This window comes from Talaromyces stipitatus, genomic scaffold, assembly GCF_000003125.1.
Source record: "Talaromyces stipitatus ATCC 10500 scf_1105507295541 genomic scaffold, whole genome shotgun sequence".
Classification (NCBI taxonomy): domain Eukaryota; kingdom Fungi; phylum Ascomycota; class Eurotiomycetes; order Eurotiales; family Trichocomaceae; genus Talaromyces; species Talaromyces stipitatus.
The window spans coordinates 35,640-51,894 of record NW_002990115.1 but is presented as its reverse complement, the minus strand read 5'-3'; the positions used below and the strand labels follow the sequence as shown (position 1 = coordinate 51,894).

General features: G+C 42.7%; 4 protein-coding genes across 4 annotated transcripts, besides 4 other annotated features; 1 reads left to right on the top strand and 3 right to left on the bottom strand.

Annotated features, from left to right (window-relative positions):
* Window positions 1-478: 478 nt before the first annotated feature.
* Window positions 479-1,291, bottom strand: TSTA_023500 (uncharacterized protein; the record flags this gene model as incomplete). Its single annotated transcript, XM_002479404.1, has 2 exons — window positions 479-835; window positions 884-1,291. The coding sequence occupies 2 exons, from the start codon at window positions 1,289-1,291 to the stop codon at window positions 479-481; spliced, it is 765 nt and encodes a 254-aa protein (XP_002479449.1).
* A 1,946-nt stretch (window positions 1,292-3,237) lies between these two features.
* Window positions 3,238-4,737: a mobile genetic element.
* Window positions 4,738-7,381: 2,644 nt separating this feature from the next.
* TSTA_023490 (uncharacterized protein) lies at window positions 7,382-9,643 on the bottom strand. The gene is made up of 3 exons (XM_002479403.1): window positions 8,226-9,643; window positions 7,938-8,166; window positions 7,382-7,869 (listed from the first exon to the last, which is right to left on the bottom strand). Exons 1-3 carry the CDS (start codon window positions 9,403-9,405, stop codon window positions 7,428-7,430), a joined length of 1,851 nt encoding a protein of 616 aa, XP_002479448.1. The 5' UTR covers window positions 9,406-9,643; the 3' UTR covers window positions 7,382-7,427.
* Window positions 9,644-9,930: 287 nt separating this feature from the next.
* On the top strand, window positions 9,931-11,713 carry TSTA_023480 (uncharacterized protein; the record flags this gene model as incomplete). The annotated part of the gene is made up of 2 exons (XM_002479402.1): window positions 9,931-11,479; window positions 11,549-11,713. The coding sequence occupies 2 exons, from the start codon at window positions 9,931-9,933 to the stop codon at window positions 11,689-11,691; spliced, it is 1,692 nt and encodes a 563-aa protein (XP_002479447.1). The 3' UTR covers window positions 11,692-11,713.
* Window positions 11,714-12,295: 582 nt separating this feature from the next.
* TSTA_023470 (uncharacterized protein) lies at window positions 12,296-13,570 on the bottom strand (the record flags this gene model as incomplete). Its single annotated transcript, XM_002479401.1, has 2 exons — window positions 12,296-13,437; window positions 13,525-13,570. The coding sequence occupies 2 exons, from the start codon at window positions 13,568-13,570 to the stop codon at window positions 12,296-12,298; spliced, it is 1,188 nt and encodes a 395-aa protein (XP_002479446.1).
* Window positions 12,341-13,237: a mobile genetic element.
* Window positions 12,467-13,285: a mobile genetic element.
* Window positions 13,571-14,023: 453 nt separating the features above from the next.
* Window positions 14,024-16,255: part of a mobile genetic element that runs on past the window's edge.

The following is a 16,255-nucleotide window of genomic DNA, read 5'->3' as shown; positions in this document are numbered from 1 at the left end:
TCTTAGAAAAGGGCATTGTGTCTCAGATGTTCCTAGAAAGACTGCAACTCATTCAGACTTCGATGAGTTGACAGCAATGTATGCCTCCAATAATCTGCAGAAGCAATCGCAGATTGATTCAAGTATGAGCGCCGCACCTTTGACATTGTATGCTATGAACATTTCAAAAAGGACCATCATGAATGGGGAGAAGACTGGAGTGTATGGTGGATCCACTATCAGCTGAACCATAGGGAACAGCCAGACAACGTATGCAACTATTGTCAGTCTGTACTAAACCCCGAGGGACCAAAGAAATTGGACTACTTCCTAAAAGAGCCTTCTGTAATTTCATTGAGTCAGCTGTCAGTATCGGTAAGCAGATAACTGCATATTGACAAATGGTGGCGCTGGAGAAAACACGCATAGATACATTGTAAATTGACTCATATACAGCAAAATAAGCAATGTTATTATGTGAAAAGTCTTCATGCCAGAGCTATGCTTCCACCACATTTGGATAAAAGTCTAAACAAGATTGAATCGGCTTCTTGCACTGAGCATAAGGACAAGGATACTCGAACAAGGAATCCTTGGACTTGATGTCCTCCACGCAATTCTTACATAGAGTATGACCACATCCCAGAACTCTCCAGCTCTCGTTGAATATTCGATGGCATAGAATACACTTCAAGATATTGCGCTGTTTCTGTTCATCGATTTGTCGCCGTAAATATTGAATTTGAAGCTGCAGCTGTTTCTTGTCCTTCATCCATTGATGTCTCTCTTGTTTTAATCGTTTGTTCTCCTTTTCCAAGGCCTCGTACGGTCCTTGGATTTCCATTACGAGTTGGTTCTGTTAATTGTTAGTCAAGATTGAGATACCTAGACAAGAAATCCTTACGACTTTAGACTGAAAATCTACCGCATCGGAATCTTCTCCTTTCCATTTGCGCCGAGGAGGTGCCGAGATCGCATATTCCATTATATTTAGGTAATCTCGATAAGTATAATCAGGGCGATCCGTATTTCGAAGTCGCGGTCGTGGATGATTATCATCCTCGTCGTCACTTATTTCAATAACTGGTGAAGGGCAACCCGCTGCTTCTTCAACCTCTTCACTGGGCGACAGTCGTTCACTATGTGGCTGTCGCGGAGGTGAATCCTCATCAAAGGAAATGGTGGAGGGAGGAGAGTCATGTAATACCTGTGTGGGACCTTCAGGTGCAAGCTCTTCTTCCGCTTCGTCTATCAAACCTGGGATACGCCAGTCATCAGTCTGGACAAGAGCAGGTTGTTGCTGTGTCTCCATTTCGATGGACGTGTCAGGGCTGGTTGAAAGAATTTTAAGAGGACAAAGTCGCCCTATAGTGGGAAGTCCCTGCTATTTATGCCAATGCTTGATCAATTTCAAGGGGGCTGAGCTTGTGATTTCGGGAAAATCAGGTGCATGAGTGAGCCCATTATGCGAAACCTGGGCTCGCAACTCCAATCAGATATGAAAGGTGGCCACCATCACAACGTAGTATCCCTAAAATAGAGCACTCGTCATCGAAAAGTCGAGCTTCAATTTGTCCTAATCATGCGTGGCACTGCCAACAGCACGTATCATGGCTCCTTAATCGGCGCCAGTTATCCCAAAGCGGAAAATAATCACAGTGAGCGACGGTATTTCCATCATTGCAAGGCATTCTTAAATTTGAGGTGTGTAGTGATTGATAATGCCTTGAATGGTATAATATAGCTGAAATTCCTCGCAGGAAGATGGGGTAGCTCGAACAACCATAATTAATTCGACTTGGCCATCTCGCTATCCCGACGTGGACTTCCTAGGATCAATCCGCCGAAGCATCAATCCGGAATCGTAGTGTCATCGGACAAGAAGCTATGCTATACCCAATTCTCTGCCATAGTCGTGTCTTTGGAGGACAAATTGAAGACTCCGAGGTGAGGTCTTTGAGAGGATACTGGCGACAAGCTCGGTTAATGCATGATTTGTCGTCATGCACAGGAGCAATCCGGCACCCTTTTGGATACCACTGTGGCTGGTTCCTGCATCAATGATTGGGCACGTACAATCGTGTATGTGCCCTTGGATAGGCAGAATCTATTTCGAAGTGGTCCTTGAATTCTTGAACGACCACCAATCCATGCTCAAGCGTACTGGAAGAACCTGGTAGCAAGCCACTTCTATCGATCTGCCTCACCGTGTGTTTCCGCTTGATCCATGATTAGTTGTAGCATCGCAGACACGGTTTAGGTTTCAGCATCCTAGGATGCCAAAATACTTGGTGGTCCGACTACATAAAGGCCTCTGTCCGCACTTTTATTCTGTTTCCCTTTTACTTCTCTCCAACCACCAAAAGAAACCCAGGGACATCAGACAAGATGTATAGTGCCCAGTATCACCGTGAGAGACGCATGCTAATTGTGGAGAGTGGTAGTTTTGTGAACTCATCTATCAATTCGATCAAGTACTCCCGGCAGTTGTTCAAGCAAACATGACAAGCCATAAATCGCCAACTCAACAGTCTATCTCAGAGTCATCTCGCCGCTTATCCTCAAAATGTAAACAGGAACAAGATAAGAGTCCTTCGATCCAGCCCGCTTCAAAAAAGCGATGCACAATACCATCAAGGAGTTGTCCAGACAAACCAATCCCTTCAATAGAGATAGAAAGTGACTCCCAACAAGATATTACTGTCGAGGAGGATGACCCAGATTGTGAACAGTGTTCGACTCCCATATTCATCCATGAAGGCGTTTTAATTGGTTTTTGGTTTGCAGATCAGAGTGGAAATGGGAGGCGACCAGTATATTGCTTAGTCAACAGAGATTTCGAATTTGCATATCGCAAAGGAAAATCATTCATCTTAGTACGATACGACGATTTTGATCCCCTAGATGAATTTGGTGACTGGCTAGGCGATGATACCGAAGATGAGGACGCCATGAGCCCAGAAGACGTGAAAGGGTGGGTGCAAATGATGTGGGAGATCAGAAACTATGCCGGAATCCAGGACATGACACTTGAAGATTGACTAATTTCGATAATCGAGACACGTAAAATAGTGACTAGCAAGAGTCAGATCTTTCCGTCGTACATTTCTAGCGGTAAGAATTCTCAATTCTGGTTAGTGAAGTGTGAGGCTACATCGATCAACTTAGCGATGTTAACAATAGATCATGGGACTGCCCACCATACAGGTCGACGTCGGTACCGCATTGGGCCTAGCAGGCATCCTGACCATCCATTAGGTTGTAGTATTTCCAAAATTTGTTCAGACCTACAGATGCAGCTGCATCAATGTCTTCATAAAGATCTTGAAATTCTCCTTTTCTAGAAACAGCTTCATGCAATAGATCATGCACCTCATAGTAGATAGGTATTGCTAGGCTGACCTGTGGTTGGCGCTTTAAAACAGTGAGAGTAAACTCCTCAAATCTAGAAAGAACAGTTCCAATCTGCCGCAAATAATCCCATTCTTCTTTAGTGAAGGGTGGAAGATAAGTTTGATGCTCAATCCACTTTTTTATTTGCTGTTTTGAATCCAATGCATCTCTTAGCATTCGGTAGGTGGAGTTCCAACGTATATCAACATCATACTGGATAAACTTATCCTTCAAACGATGAGTTTGATAGATGAGCTTCTATTGCTACTTTTGCTGGGGTGTTCTCGCTATCCAAAGGGCCATGATCCAGAGTCTAGATAATGCAGACTGTGGACCTATATCTTTGTTCTCCTACATAAGATCACAAGCTGCTACTGCTATTTTATGATCGCTGGCTTTCAACATAGACAGTATATTACTGACAATCAGATTTAGTGTATGCGCTATGCAGCGCATATAGCTATCCAGCCCTTGAAATCTCTGGAGTTTTCTTTCGCCATTGGCAGGAGACATCATATTATCAAATTTCTCTTTAAGATTGAAATATAATTCTGGCATCAAAGTCTCATTGTTAGCAGCATTGTCTGCTATAATCGTGAGCACTTTATGTTCAATATTAAGCTCTTCCAAGGTCGTCTGGAGTACCTCTGCCATATTCTCTCCACTATGAATGCCAGTGAGCTCTGTGAAGTCAAGAACTCTCTCTTGGTATTGAAAATCAGCTGTCAACCAATAACCGATAACTGCGAATATAGCCTTGTAATTCTTGCTAGTCCAAGCATCTAAGGAAAGTGCAATTGTTTAACATGTCTGATCCAGATCGTTGATCAAACATGCTCGATAAGAATCAAATTCTGTATCAATTCAGCAAGTAATTGTCATGCGGGATGTAAATGGAAGCTCAATCCCTAGATCTCTGAATATATTCTGGAATATTAGTAATTCAATAGCATTGAATGCCATATTCTCCGTTACTATCCAACGCACCAGATTCTGTTCTAAGTGTTTTGCTGCCTGATTCTCTGCTTGTCTCTAAAAGGAACTAATAATAGATGATTGTTTTATGCTGGATTTGTTGTCTTCTTGACTATTTACAGTTCCGCTTGAAAAGACACCATGTTTATTAAGATGAAATTGCATCTTTGATGTTGAGGTTGCTCTTGCAGAATCGGTCGTCTTCCAACCACATCGAGTACATCATATTTTATAATCTTTAAGTGGGCCTTTTCCTCTCTTTGGCCACCAATGACTTCCAGGGAGAGGTACGATATCAAACTTTGCCCATAATAACTGATTCTGTAGCCTCTTCTGTGAGCGCTCAGGATCGCAAGAGATGCTAGATGTCTCAAGTTCGATGTTGCTTGACGCTTCCTGCTAGGAAATATCTGCTAGCAGACTCCAGGCTTAGATTAATTGACTTACTGAGTCGTCAGGAGTAATAGGGTCAATGCTATTATCCAGTTAAATTAAATGAGTTCTCTTGGTGATGTGATCTTCCAGAGGTACTTCCTCATTGCTGTCATCATTAAAAAGATGATAATCAATCCTTTAAGAGCGCTGAGGACGCTTGCCTAAAGATGCAGAAGACTTATTCATAATATTGAAAGAGGAAATAGCTGAAGTAACTATTTTCAAAAAAATACAGCAGAATGGTAAATACGCGTCTATCAAAACCGACGCGACATGTTATGACTTAAATAGAATTAGCAGTATTTTAGTAATTCTACGAATAATTACAAATTGAATACGAATAATGGCCCCGAAAATGGTAGTCGAATATGAATAATGTATCTTATAACATTTCAAATACAAATAAGAAAATCCTTATTCATGTGCACCCCTAACTGAGTCTATCATTTTCTTTCTATTAACAGCTATTTGAATAGATTCAATTTGATGCAATTTAATACAATTTGAGAGTATTCGTGTAAGTGGCGTTACTGCCAAGCCTGCCAAAATTACTTGCGTTGTCAATGACTTATGAATCGCTCCTCTGTAAAATACATGGTACAGCGAAGTGGGGCTGTAATGAAGTTTCTCTAAAAGTAATTTAGTCCTGCTTGGCGTAGGGTTTGGGAAACATATATTGAGGTCACATGCAACTCTTTAAGGCATTCATCAGGCATCGACTGACTGAGCCGTCACACTTAGAGCCTCTTGCAGGACTAACAATATCCACAGTTAAACGAATCCAATTGAACGGATCTGGTCGAAGGAATCCACAATTGAACAGATTTAGTTGAGCAGATCCACACTTGAACAGATCCACTTGAACAGGTCCACACTTGAACAGATCCACACTTAAATAGGGGTCTACACTTGAACGGATCCACACTTGAACGGATCTACTATGTATCATGGTACAGTTAAATGGATCCACAGTTGAATTAACGTTTATATTTGAACATATTTATACTTTAAAACAGATCTAGATTAATATAGATCTACATTTAAATAGATCTACATCTGATGGTCATAACCATAGCATGACAGAGCCTAAGGCAGAAAGTGGTGAAGGACAAATGTAGGGTTAGATTTAATTAAGTGTTATGAGCTGACCTCATGAGCATGTTTGGGCGAAGCCCTCATGGATATTAACAATAGCGCCTTTCGCCGATCCCCGACAGCCCCGAACACGAAGCTATTCCCAGATCATGAGTGGACATCCAATATCTGACCGGATATTGACAATAGCGCTCTCTGTAGATCTCCGGCAACCCCAACAATCTTAGCGACCCGGACATGAGACTATTCCTAGAGAGAAGCCCGTCAGAAGCTCCCGATTCCCCTTGCCTATATAAGATTGTACCTGCGTGAAGAACTTGTTGTTTTCTTTCTCTTTCCTTTCCTCATGTTATGTTTTCTATTCGAGTATGCCCTTATAGTGAGCATTAGGCGGGACTAGCCCGTAACATTAAGCTATGGTTACGCGATAGAGCTCGAGATATCAGTGGATAACTTTAGGGCACCCTTCTTCTTTTTCCCTTTCCTTTCTCATGTCTAGTTCCCTAGCCTAGCTGCTGGAATCAACATTGAATTGAGCTGTTATATTTAGGCCTCGGAATGGTGTTGCACGTTTCATATTCCAGATACTAGTGAGCGCAAAAATTGAGAACAATCCATCGAGTCGAACGATTGAATCGCTGCATGAGATAGGAAAGGGAGTTGATGTTTGAGTGGTAAATGATCGTTGAGGTGAGAATGTCTCGCGCCCGCCCAAGACTTAGGGTGGGTCGCAGAGAACCAATTGGCTTTCATGTTTCTGCCTACAGGCCTCTCATATCGAATGAGGTAACAAGTCCCGCGGCAAGGGCCAACACCGAAAGTATTCAATACAAAATTGATCTGCTTGCTTTGTAACATCGAGCGTGATAATGAATACCTCTGTCAGTCAATCTACCAAAAAAGTCAACGTAAATCTTCATGCTTTTCATCGGCGATCGCCATGTTATTGGCAGACACAATTATGGTGGTCCTCCCGCGTTCGCTCCTCACGATGACTTATGCAAATAAAATGTTATTATTATCAGGAAATTGAACTCTGCAATATCACATTCAACCAGTACTCTAATAAACTGTAAATTAGATTGCTCCAGCAGTACCCCTAATTTCAAAATCGATTTTGAGCCCATCTATGTGACACTATATTCGCTTATTGCTCCAAGACTTGTGACTTTATGTTCACGCTCCCGGAGAAATCATCCGGCGTTTTACGTTCCGGGACCGGATAGTATGTATCCTATTTCAATGAGCCCTGTAGACAATACAGCGAGGAAACTCACCAGATGCGATAAATGAGATGACCAAATCCCAGTTGTATCAGCACAAAACGTCTGGATGCGACCAGTATCACGAAATCTGATCCCGAGGAAAACCTCGGCATCGGCCATCATGCTGAGTTCGAATGCCTTTTTCAGGAATATAATCGGAAAATGATTTTATCCTTCCGCATGGAGCCTCTGAGTCTGGATTATGAGTTACTAATCTGTACCATTCAAGTGCCTATTGGCTGATGCCTCTATTATAAGCTGGACCATAATGGTATCTAATCTACATCATCTGACGTGAAATGATATGTCAGGCTTCTTCGGCGGTTTAGCCCATGAAAGATCGAAGATAGACTTAGGCGCTGGCGAAGGCGGCTTGTTGGCTTTTTCCTCCTCCCTTTTCAACTTGTCCGCAATCATCCAGTCATCTTCTTTTTCCATAACTAGGTAATGTGAAGTTATGCGAGTGCACACAGTCCGTATACAATCCACAATATGACCTAAGAGTTCATATTCGGTCTGGGCTCGTTGAGCAAAGTCGCCGTACCACTCTTTTCGAGCACCTTCTTCCTTCTCGCAGTTGAAATAGGACATAAATTGTCGCACTGTCTCGGGTTCGTGGATGTCAAATGAAGAATCTTGATGGCGAACGACCCATCCTTGACCTGTCGGCATGAAAGCGTTATAAGGTCCATAAGGCTGTCGTTGAATTTGATGTTGAGCCGTGGTTCTGCGCAATTGAATATCAGCCTGTGAGTCTCTAACCTTTCCGTCTGCAATGAGAAGTTGTCAACATACTCCCGGAAATTAGAAAAAGCAATTTCAAATGATCGCTGGTCCCACTCATTTTTTGAGACATCAAAAATGGTAATGTCCATATTCTGATGAACACCCCATCGAATTGGACTAACGATACTTCTGTAAGATATGTCCTGTAAAGCCTTACCACACCTATCTGCGAAGCTTTGGAAGGACTTTTGGACTCGTGCTTGAAATTCTGGCCTTGGATATTTTGATTCTTCGATCTCTGCAAAAGTGGCAATGTTATTATATCAATATTTCAGCACCAAGGATGGTGTAACGTACGTATAAACAGTAGGTTTGTATTGCTCTGTCCATCTTCCATTTCTTTGTCTCTACCCCAGAATAGATCAGGACAGTTTCCCAAGCCCCAGAGTTCCTTTCGAAGATGCTCAAATGAACTTTCGACCTGTGGATCCCCGATTGGGGCGCGAAAAGATATCATTTCCATATTAGGGCTCGCATTATACTCTAGCCTTTGCGGTAAATGATGCTCAGAAAGCAATCCCATCTCAAGCCACGTACCAGCGGGTCCACCGGCAATACGCTCCCCTCGTCTCGCTTCTATCATAGATTCCACCTGAAGCCGGTCCTGACCACTTGATAACACAAATTCATCCAGATTGTACTCAGGCTCTGTAGGCGTTTGAAAAAGTGGATGCTCTATTTCTGGCACAGATAGTGGTTGACGACCTAATGATTGAAGAGTAGAGATTTTGAAAGGTATATGATTCAGTGGAGTGGTGGAAGCTGATACCACGTTTGTTGCATCTTTTCGAATCTCCTCGATATTCTTTTCGAGATTCTGAGGATCACTTGGCTGAATTCGATCCTGGTTGTTATTTGCCTGACAATGTTTCCAGAAGAGCAAACCAACAAAAAACCGATCTTCGGAATCTTTGTCCACTTCAAGCCACTCTCCACAAAAATGAATCAGCCTGGACTCGACTAAAGCATTGCTGAGATATGAGGAGAATATATCGTTCCATTTGGACCTCAACCCAGCAATCTGATCAGTAGACGGCGCCTCGGAGAACTGAAAGGATACAAGCTCAAGACAACTCTGAGATGTGAATAAGCTGTCGACAGGAAGAGCAAGCTGAATGCACCGATTAGAAATGTTTTCAATGTAACCAAGCATCATACTGAAGCCTAAAGAGCGTTGAAAGCATCTCCAGCCACGACCACTATCCCACTGGATCAAAACGATTATTTGCTGGCATGACGAAGGCTGATCCACTGGAGCCCAATACAGCCCTTGGAATCCTGGAATTGTTGAGACGTACTTCAACGACTTTCTCCAGGGTATAGATGCTAGATGCGATTGATCTGCGATGTCGACTCCGGAATGGAAAGTGAAATGCATAATACTAAGGACGGGGTTCGCCGGCAGCTGGTCCACATCTCTCGTGAAAAACGAGATCCTATTTAGATGGGGTGTGCCATCCACACGTCCGATGATCATATCGATATTCAAGATGTTGTAAATACCCGATGGTTGAATAGATCCTCGTTAAGCTATAATTATGGTGACCTGGCGTTCTGAAGAGTATGCAGACCTCAGAAGTTTACCAATGCGTTGGGGAAATGAAGCGTAAAAAAACCAGACGCCCCGCGCCACATCACGTGCAACCACCATGACCAGCTACGTTTGCACAGCCCGTATAATTTCAAGTTTTGATGTTTGTTTATGTTTGAATAGCGATCTTACGAATCACTATACGGATGGATGGATGGATGTTTTATTACGCCCGGAGGTGCTAACCTAAAGGGCACTAGTGCGCTAATTACATCAGCCGGTTTCAAAATGTTTGAGACTCTTGGCACGGATTTCTTCAAAAATGTCGACACACGTACATTTTCCTACATATTTTAAACTCCACGCGCAACAACGTGCTAATACGCGTAATTTTATACAAAATCTCGTGTCAACTTTGAAAACAAAGTCATTTCTAGTTTAGGAAATCTCCGAACATCGTGATATCGAACCATGCCACCTCGACGCGCCTCCAAGGATGCCACTGCCTCTCAGCAACCTCCAACAACGAACCCATACAACCTTCGATCGCTTCATATTCCACGTTCTATTCGACCGGGGGAGAGTTTTGATGAAAGGCACTATGTGCCAACTAGAGCCCAGAACCAAATACAGCGCATGAAGGAGCGGCAAGAGGAATTCGGATTACCTGCGCTAATAACATCAAAAACCGCTATACAGAAAACTCATCAAGACGCTGCGAAGAAGGCAAATAGTTATCGCAAGCGGCCAGCACCTTCAGGAAGGAAATCTACTACGCGGTCTCCTTCCAAAACGCCATCTGCAAAGCGAGTATGGTTCGATATAACGTCTTTAAGAGACGCTCCAGACAGTTCAGTGGAAACTACACCTCTCCGCGCACAATCTAATGCACCAAGGGATGAGTCTATTATTGCATCCCTAGAAGCAGATACTAATGAGGAAACCAATGACAACGAAGATAGCGTTAGTGAGGATGATGATCTTCCCGTGGTAGTTCCAGGTAGACCTCCAGGTTGGAATATGGCCGATTATTTGAACAGTGAATATGATGAAGAAGAGAATCGCCTGCTGCGTGATATGCCATTAAACGAGTCAACACCATTTAATTCACTGGATATCAAGATAGCAGCGACAAACCTTTATAACGCGAAGGAGGATTTCAAAAAACTCAGCGCTAAACGATGTATCAAGGTCGCCGAGCACGCTCTTCGTGAGGCCCGGGAGGATATTAGTATTGTCAACACATCTGATATCCAGGACGAATTTAATCATGAAATCAGCCAGCGTGATTATTCGATTGGCATTGATCTGAGAGTCTATATTAACAAGCGAAAAGTCATCAGTCAAACACTCCATGATATGACTCGACGTTCATTTGATCTTGGTGTTGTAGAAGATCAGTTCCATGACCAGATTGTCAAATACACTGATGACAAACCTTTTACATTTGAAACTTGTATGGCATTTGTGAAATCAATGTCTGGTCGTGGAAGACAATTAAGCCATCAATTTGATGATTTTTCTATCACTGAGACCCTCAAAGTTTTAGATCTCATTGATAATAAACGAGAGGCTCATCCCGGTACAGCTTTATGCGTTCTTTTTGAGATCAAAGTGGCCTGCGAAGCACTTATATCAAAGAAAAAAAGGACAGCAATATCGACAGCTCAACAACCCCAGGATCCAATATCTATTCCAAGCTCGCCCCCTGTACTGCCGACACAAATCCGTTCTACTCGTACCACTCAGTTATTGGAAGAGGCTGCAATCCGTGAAGCGAGACAAGACCGAATATTGACAGCTGGTGATTTCCAACGTCAGTTGATGCAGAAATATCAATGCAACGATAGAAACTGTACGAATTATAACAACTTTTACTTCCCTGATCCTATGGACAATACTCAGCACTATAATATCCTCGCTACTCAGCATGAGCTTTGGGCCAATCGGATAGCTTCAGGTGGTGCAACCATTGAGAATCCACTAGATAAGTTGAAGCAGTATTGGACGAAAAAACAAGGTTTGATAAACCGAGATTCTCGATAACCTGTTAAAAAGAACAATACCCAGATTATGGAGCAATTTATAGAGATGCAGACGAAGATGTATGAGCAACAAATGCAGTATAGATTGATGGAACAGATGGAAGCAATGCAGGAAAAACAGGAACATCGTGACGAGGAGAAAGAGCGTCGTCATTTACTGCGAGAACAGCGCGATTTATTAACATAAACACCTCATTAAATGGCTTATTCATTGCCTCGAAGATCAACAACAAGCCCTTCTTTGCTATCATTTAAAACTGATAAAACTCCTGCACGATTTAAGGCTATTCCTGCTACACCAACACCACGCCCGAGGTCATCTAGTTCGATAGATTCAAATGAGGACGAATATGACACGCTTGCCAAATTTTTCACCTGGAAAATCAACTCAATCAAGAATCAAGATAGGAAGAAGAAATGGGAAGATGCTCAATCAACCATATTTGCAAATGACTGGTCCATACGAGAGTTGAGGCAAATGGAAGACGATAAAACCCCGGCATATCAACGTGCAATAAAGGCAGGCATCTCAGACGGTCTGGCGAGAGGCTTCAAGAGAGAGTTACGCCAGTATAGGCAGTTCGTACGCCGTGTCCACGACGAACATGCTGCAGCCATGGCTCTAGGTGCGTTAGGAGGTGGAAATTCGACTATATGATGAAGTTCTAGGTATTAATACATTACTTTATTAGATTATTTCATTTAATCGCTTTGTTTGATTGCTTTAAGAATATTTGATACTATTCACTGAATAAGTTGACGCTTAGATCTGCCTCATACTGCGCGAGAAATTAATGAAATTCAATGAGTTCTTTCTCTTCAATATACACTCCATTCCCAGCGTGTTTAAAGTGTTTTCTGGCGAATCTATCACAACGACTCTGTTGAATCGAAAGATGGATAAATTCACCGTAGTTGCTGCATGTCTCACGCAAGAAAATCCAGTTCCTTTTCATCCACGATTTAAGAACACTAAAGGTGAGTTCTATCGGGTTATAATTGGGTGAATATGGTGGTAAATATCGAATAAGATGTCCTGCGCTCTCAATAATCTGACTAACGTGTTCGCGTGTATGGATCTTGACGTTATCAAGAACAATAACCATTGGGAATTGGTGTATCTGGCTGAGTGCTGGTATCAATTTTGTTTCAAGCCAATCCGCAAAGTCACCAGTACTATAATATCCATCTTTTATGCCAGTACAGGGAAGATAGCCCTCCAGCGTCATTGCTGCGCAGATGCTCCATGTCTTGCCCCAATTTATATCTGCATCTATTTCAGCATCATCTCCAATCGGTGCATACGCGTGTCGACGCCAGCCCGTTTTCTCGTTAAATATCGACTCGTCAAGGAAGATAAGATCATCCGCTGCAAATTGGCGTATATCATCAAGATAGGCACGGCGAAGAGGTTCACTCCGGTTTAACGAGATTCGCTTAAGCTGTTTTCTTGACCATTTACGGCGCTTAAATAATCGAGATATTGTTGGCACACTAACATCCACACCACGCTCATAATATAACCAGGATCTGACTTCATCTTGTTGCCGCCAGCTCTCATGAAGGAGATATTCAAAAACAGCATCCTCGTCTGCTTGAGATAGCTTCCTTGCTCGTCCTAGGCTTCGATAAGCAGGTTTCCGGAGGCTGCCATACCACAAGAGGTTGCTTTGATACCGGAAGATAGTGGCTCTTGAAACATTGCAGGCGCTCGCGATGGCTTCACATTTCCAACCCAGGCGTAAATATCGTCCAATCTGGGAAATTTTATCGCCAGACAAGGCGTTGCTCTTATTTGAAAGAGGGCGTGGGATAAGCTGGCGAGTTTGTTGACCTGCTTCAAGGGCAATGTTCTCAGTGGCAGGTCGGTTTGGTAGCTCCATGACTTGGTATATCGCGCGATTTGAATTCCCCAAATTAGAAACGAATTTGGCTTCAAATTTGACACGAGATTTTGTATAAAATTACACGTATTAGCACGTTGTTTCGCGTGAAGTTTAAAATATGTAGGAAAATGTACGTGTGTCGACATTTTTGAAGAAATCCGTGCCAAGAGTCTCAAACATTTTGAAACCGGCTGATAGTCATTTCCCACAGATCCGGCATGAACTCGCGATAGCCCATAAGTTGTTTTCTTAACATGTATGTGCTTGGTGTTTGGCTTCTTTGGTTGGTTTGTTAGGGGCTCCCTTGTTAAAAGTGTTGGCTAGTAGATGATCTTAAAGGTTATCTTCTCCAAGTGTGCAGTGTCCTATCTTCGGCGGCTGCAGCGAGATCTACCCTGGAAGAGAGGAAGAGTTAGGGAGGGAAAGGGGTGGGAGGTAGGGGAATAGCTTCACTTTTCACTGCGTTAATTGAGGTTCAGATTCAGGTTCAGGTTCCAATCTTCCTGTAGCGATTGCGAACTTGATTGCTGCATGGACGGCCTTCATATCTGGTTGCCATCAATCTGGGTCTGAACGTGATTTACCGCCCAGGAAGAAGGATAGATTTCCTCATCTTAATTCTATGCACTGATTCATGTCTTCTCTCATCGCTGTCCATTGTGTGCAGCGGAATAAGAAGTGCTCTATTGTCTTGCTTACTTGGCCACAGGCATAGAGATTCGACTCTGCTGCACCTATCCGATTAAGATAGCTGTTGAGCCTTGTCATTCTAGTCTGAAGTTGGGCTAGGATCTTTGCCTCTTTCCAATTCAGTCTATTATATAAGCTTCTTGTGTGTTTTCCTGGAAGAGCTATATCCACCGTTCTGGAGTATCTTCCAATATGTTCTGGGAGAGTCCATTCATGTTGCCTTTCCGCAAGAGCAAGCCTGATAGCTATTGATTTTGCTTGATATGGCTATTTTTCTGGTAGTAATTTAATTCTTGTTGCTTTCTATGCCTCTGCTTTTGCTTGCCGTTTCATAGTCATGTCTGAGCATGTTAGAATCTAAATTATGACCACCGCATTTCCTTGTTGCTGTAGGTTTTGAACCTATTTATATATCTGCTGGATTAATTTTTGGCCTGATTATTGACGGGGTTGGCTAATTGCAGACAGTGCCAATCTATTGCTACTGAGGATAAATATGCATCTCTGATATGTCTGCCGTGGGATACATTCCAGGGAGATTGCAATTGCTTCCAGCTCCGCTGTGTAGGGATTTTGCTCTGTTCTTTTGCCCAAGAGGATTGAGTGACTAGATATACTATTCCCACTTACCCGGGTATCTCTTATGCAGCCTCCTATGCCCACCTTATCCAATTTAATAGATGTGCTTGTCGCAATTAGAATGCCTACTGCTTTGTTGACATTGCTAATGGCTTTATCCTCGTCTGTTTCACAAATTGATGGTATCCAGTTGGTCCAAGGTGATACTGTAAATGCTTGGATAGTCTCTATCCGTTCACTGATTATAGTCGCTAGCAGTTGAGTAATCCTCTGTAGCGGAGACTAGAACCTCTGGATAGCGATGGTTCTCACTCTGGTTAGCAGATTAGATTTCAGTAGAGTCTAGATATTGATCCAAAGTTTTGTAGCTTTCTCTGTATGTTGAATGTAAAATGGTTGAATGTCTGCTTCTACCTCTGCCACTGTAGTTACAACTGTCTGGAAGGATCCTATAACTGCAATGGCTCCATATTTTTATATTCTATTCAGATACTGTGTCCCTTTTATTCTACAGGCATGCATCCAGACATTCAAGGCATAATCTGCCACTAGTGCCACAGTTGCCTTGAATAATTGCCTCACAGTCCATAGGGATACTATTTTTAGTCTTCTCAGCGCTATGGCTGCTGCTAGTCCTCTCATAGCGGCATTGGTAATGTGATCCTTAAAGTATAACTAAGAGTCCATCACTACTCCTAGGATCTTCGTGCTTTCCTTTGATTTGACTATTTTGTCTTTAATCCTGAATGGTAAAGTGCTTGAACGACTTGCAGTACGGGTGAAATATACTATAGTAGTTTTATCACCTTCAAATGTAGCTCTGCTGCGCCTTTCCCAATCTAAGGCTCTATCAATCACTGCTTGAATACCTGCATAGTTTTCTTTAGCAGATGAGCCTGTTACCCAGGCCATATAGTTGTCCACAAACGCGATTGAACCTCCAGAAGCGTTAATCCTATGTTATACTAAGTCCACGTTGAAGAATAGAAATAGTATAGGTGAAAGTGGTGATTCCTGTGGTAAGCCTGCTTGTGGTAGTTCTCTTTGTTCACTTATTTGTCTATTGACTGTAATAGTTGCAGTTCGTCCTGAGCAGAAGGCATCAATCTATTAGACCATCTTGTCAGGTATTCCTCTTGCCTTGAGTCTCTGGAGTAATCTCTCTTTGAAGACTCCATTGTATGCTCCTGCAATATCAAAGCTGACCAAGCTAAGGACCTTCCTATTTCTCCACGCCTTGTAGATTTCTTCTTGAAGTAGCAGAATCACTTGTTCTATAGAACGCCTTTTTCTTGCTCCAAAGTGGTTAGTGGGTAGTAGGCCAAATGTTTCCGCAGCATATGATATTCTCTCTGCAATGACTGCTTCTAGTATCTTGCCTAGCGTGGAAAGCAATAATATAGGTCTCCATGATTTGGCTAGTAAGTAGTTGTCTTTTGCTGGCTTCTTCAGTGGTATGATCTTTGCATTTCTTCATTGAGACGGAAGGTCACCATCTTGTAGTGATGTTTGAAAGATAAGAAATACTCTTTCTTTAACCACTGGCTATAACTGCCTCCACACCATAGCTAGGAGTCCGTCTTTCCTAGGTGCTTT

Excerpts from the sequence above, each read along its gene's own strand:
- TSTA_023490 (XM_002479403.1), bottom strand. The coding sequence starts at position 9,405 with ATGATCATCGGACGTGTGGATGGCACACCCCATCTAAATAGGATCTCG. Across the intron at positions 8,167-8,225 it reads TACAAACCTACTGTTTATAC|AGATCGAAGAATCAAAATAT; the intron begins GTACGTTACACC and ends CCACTTTTGCAG. Across the intron at positions 7,870-7,937 it reads GCTTTTTCTAATTTCCGGGA|AACCACGGCTCAACATCAAA; the intron begins GTATGTTGACAA and ends TCAATTGCGCAG.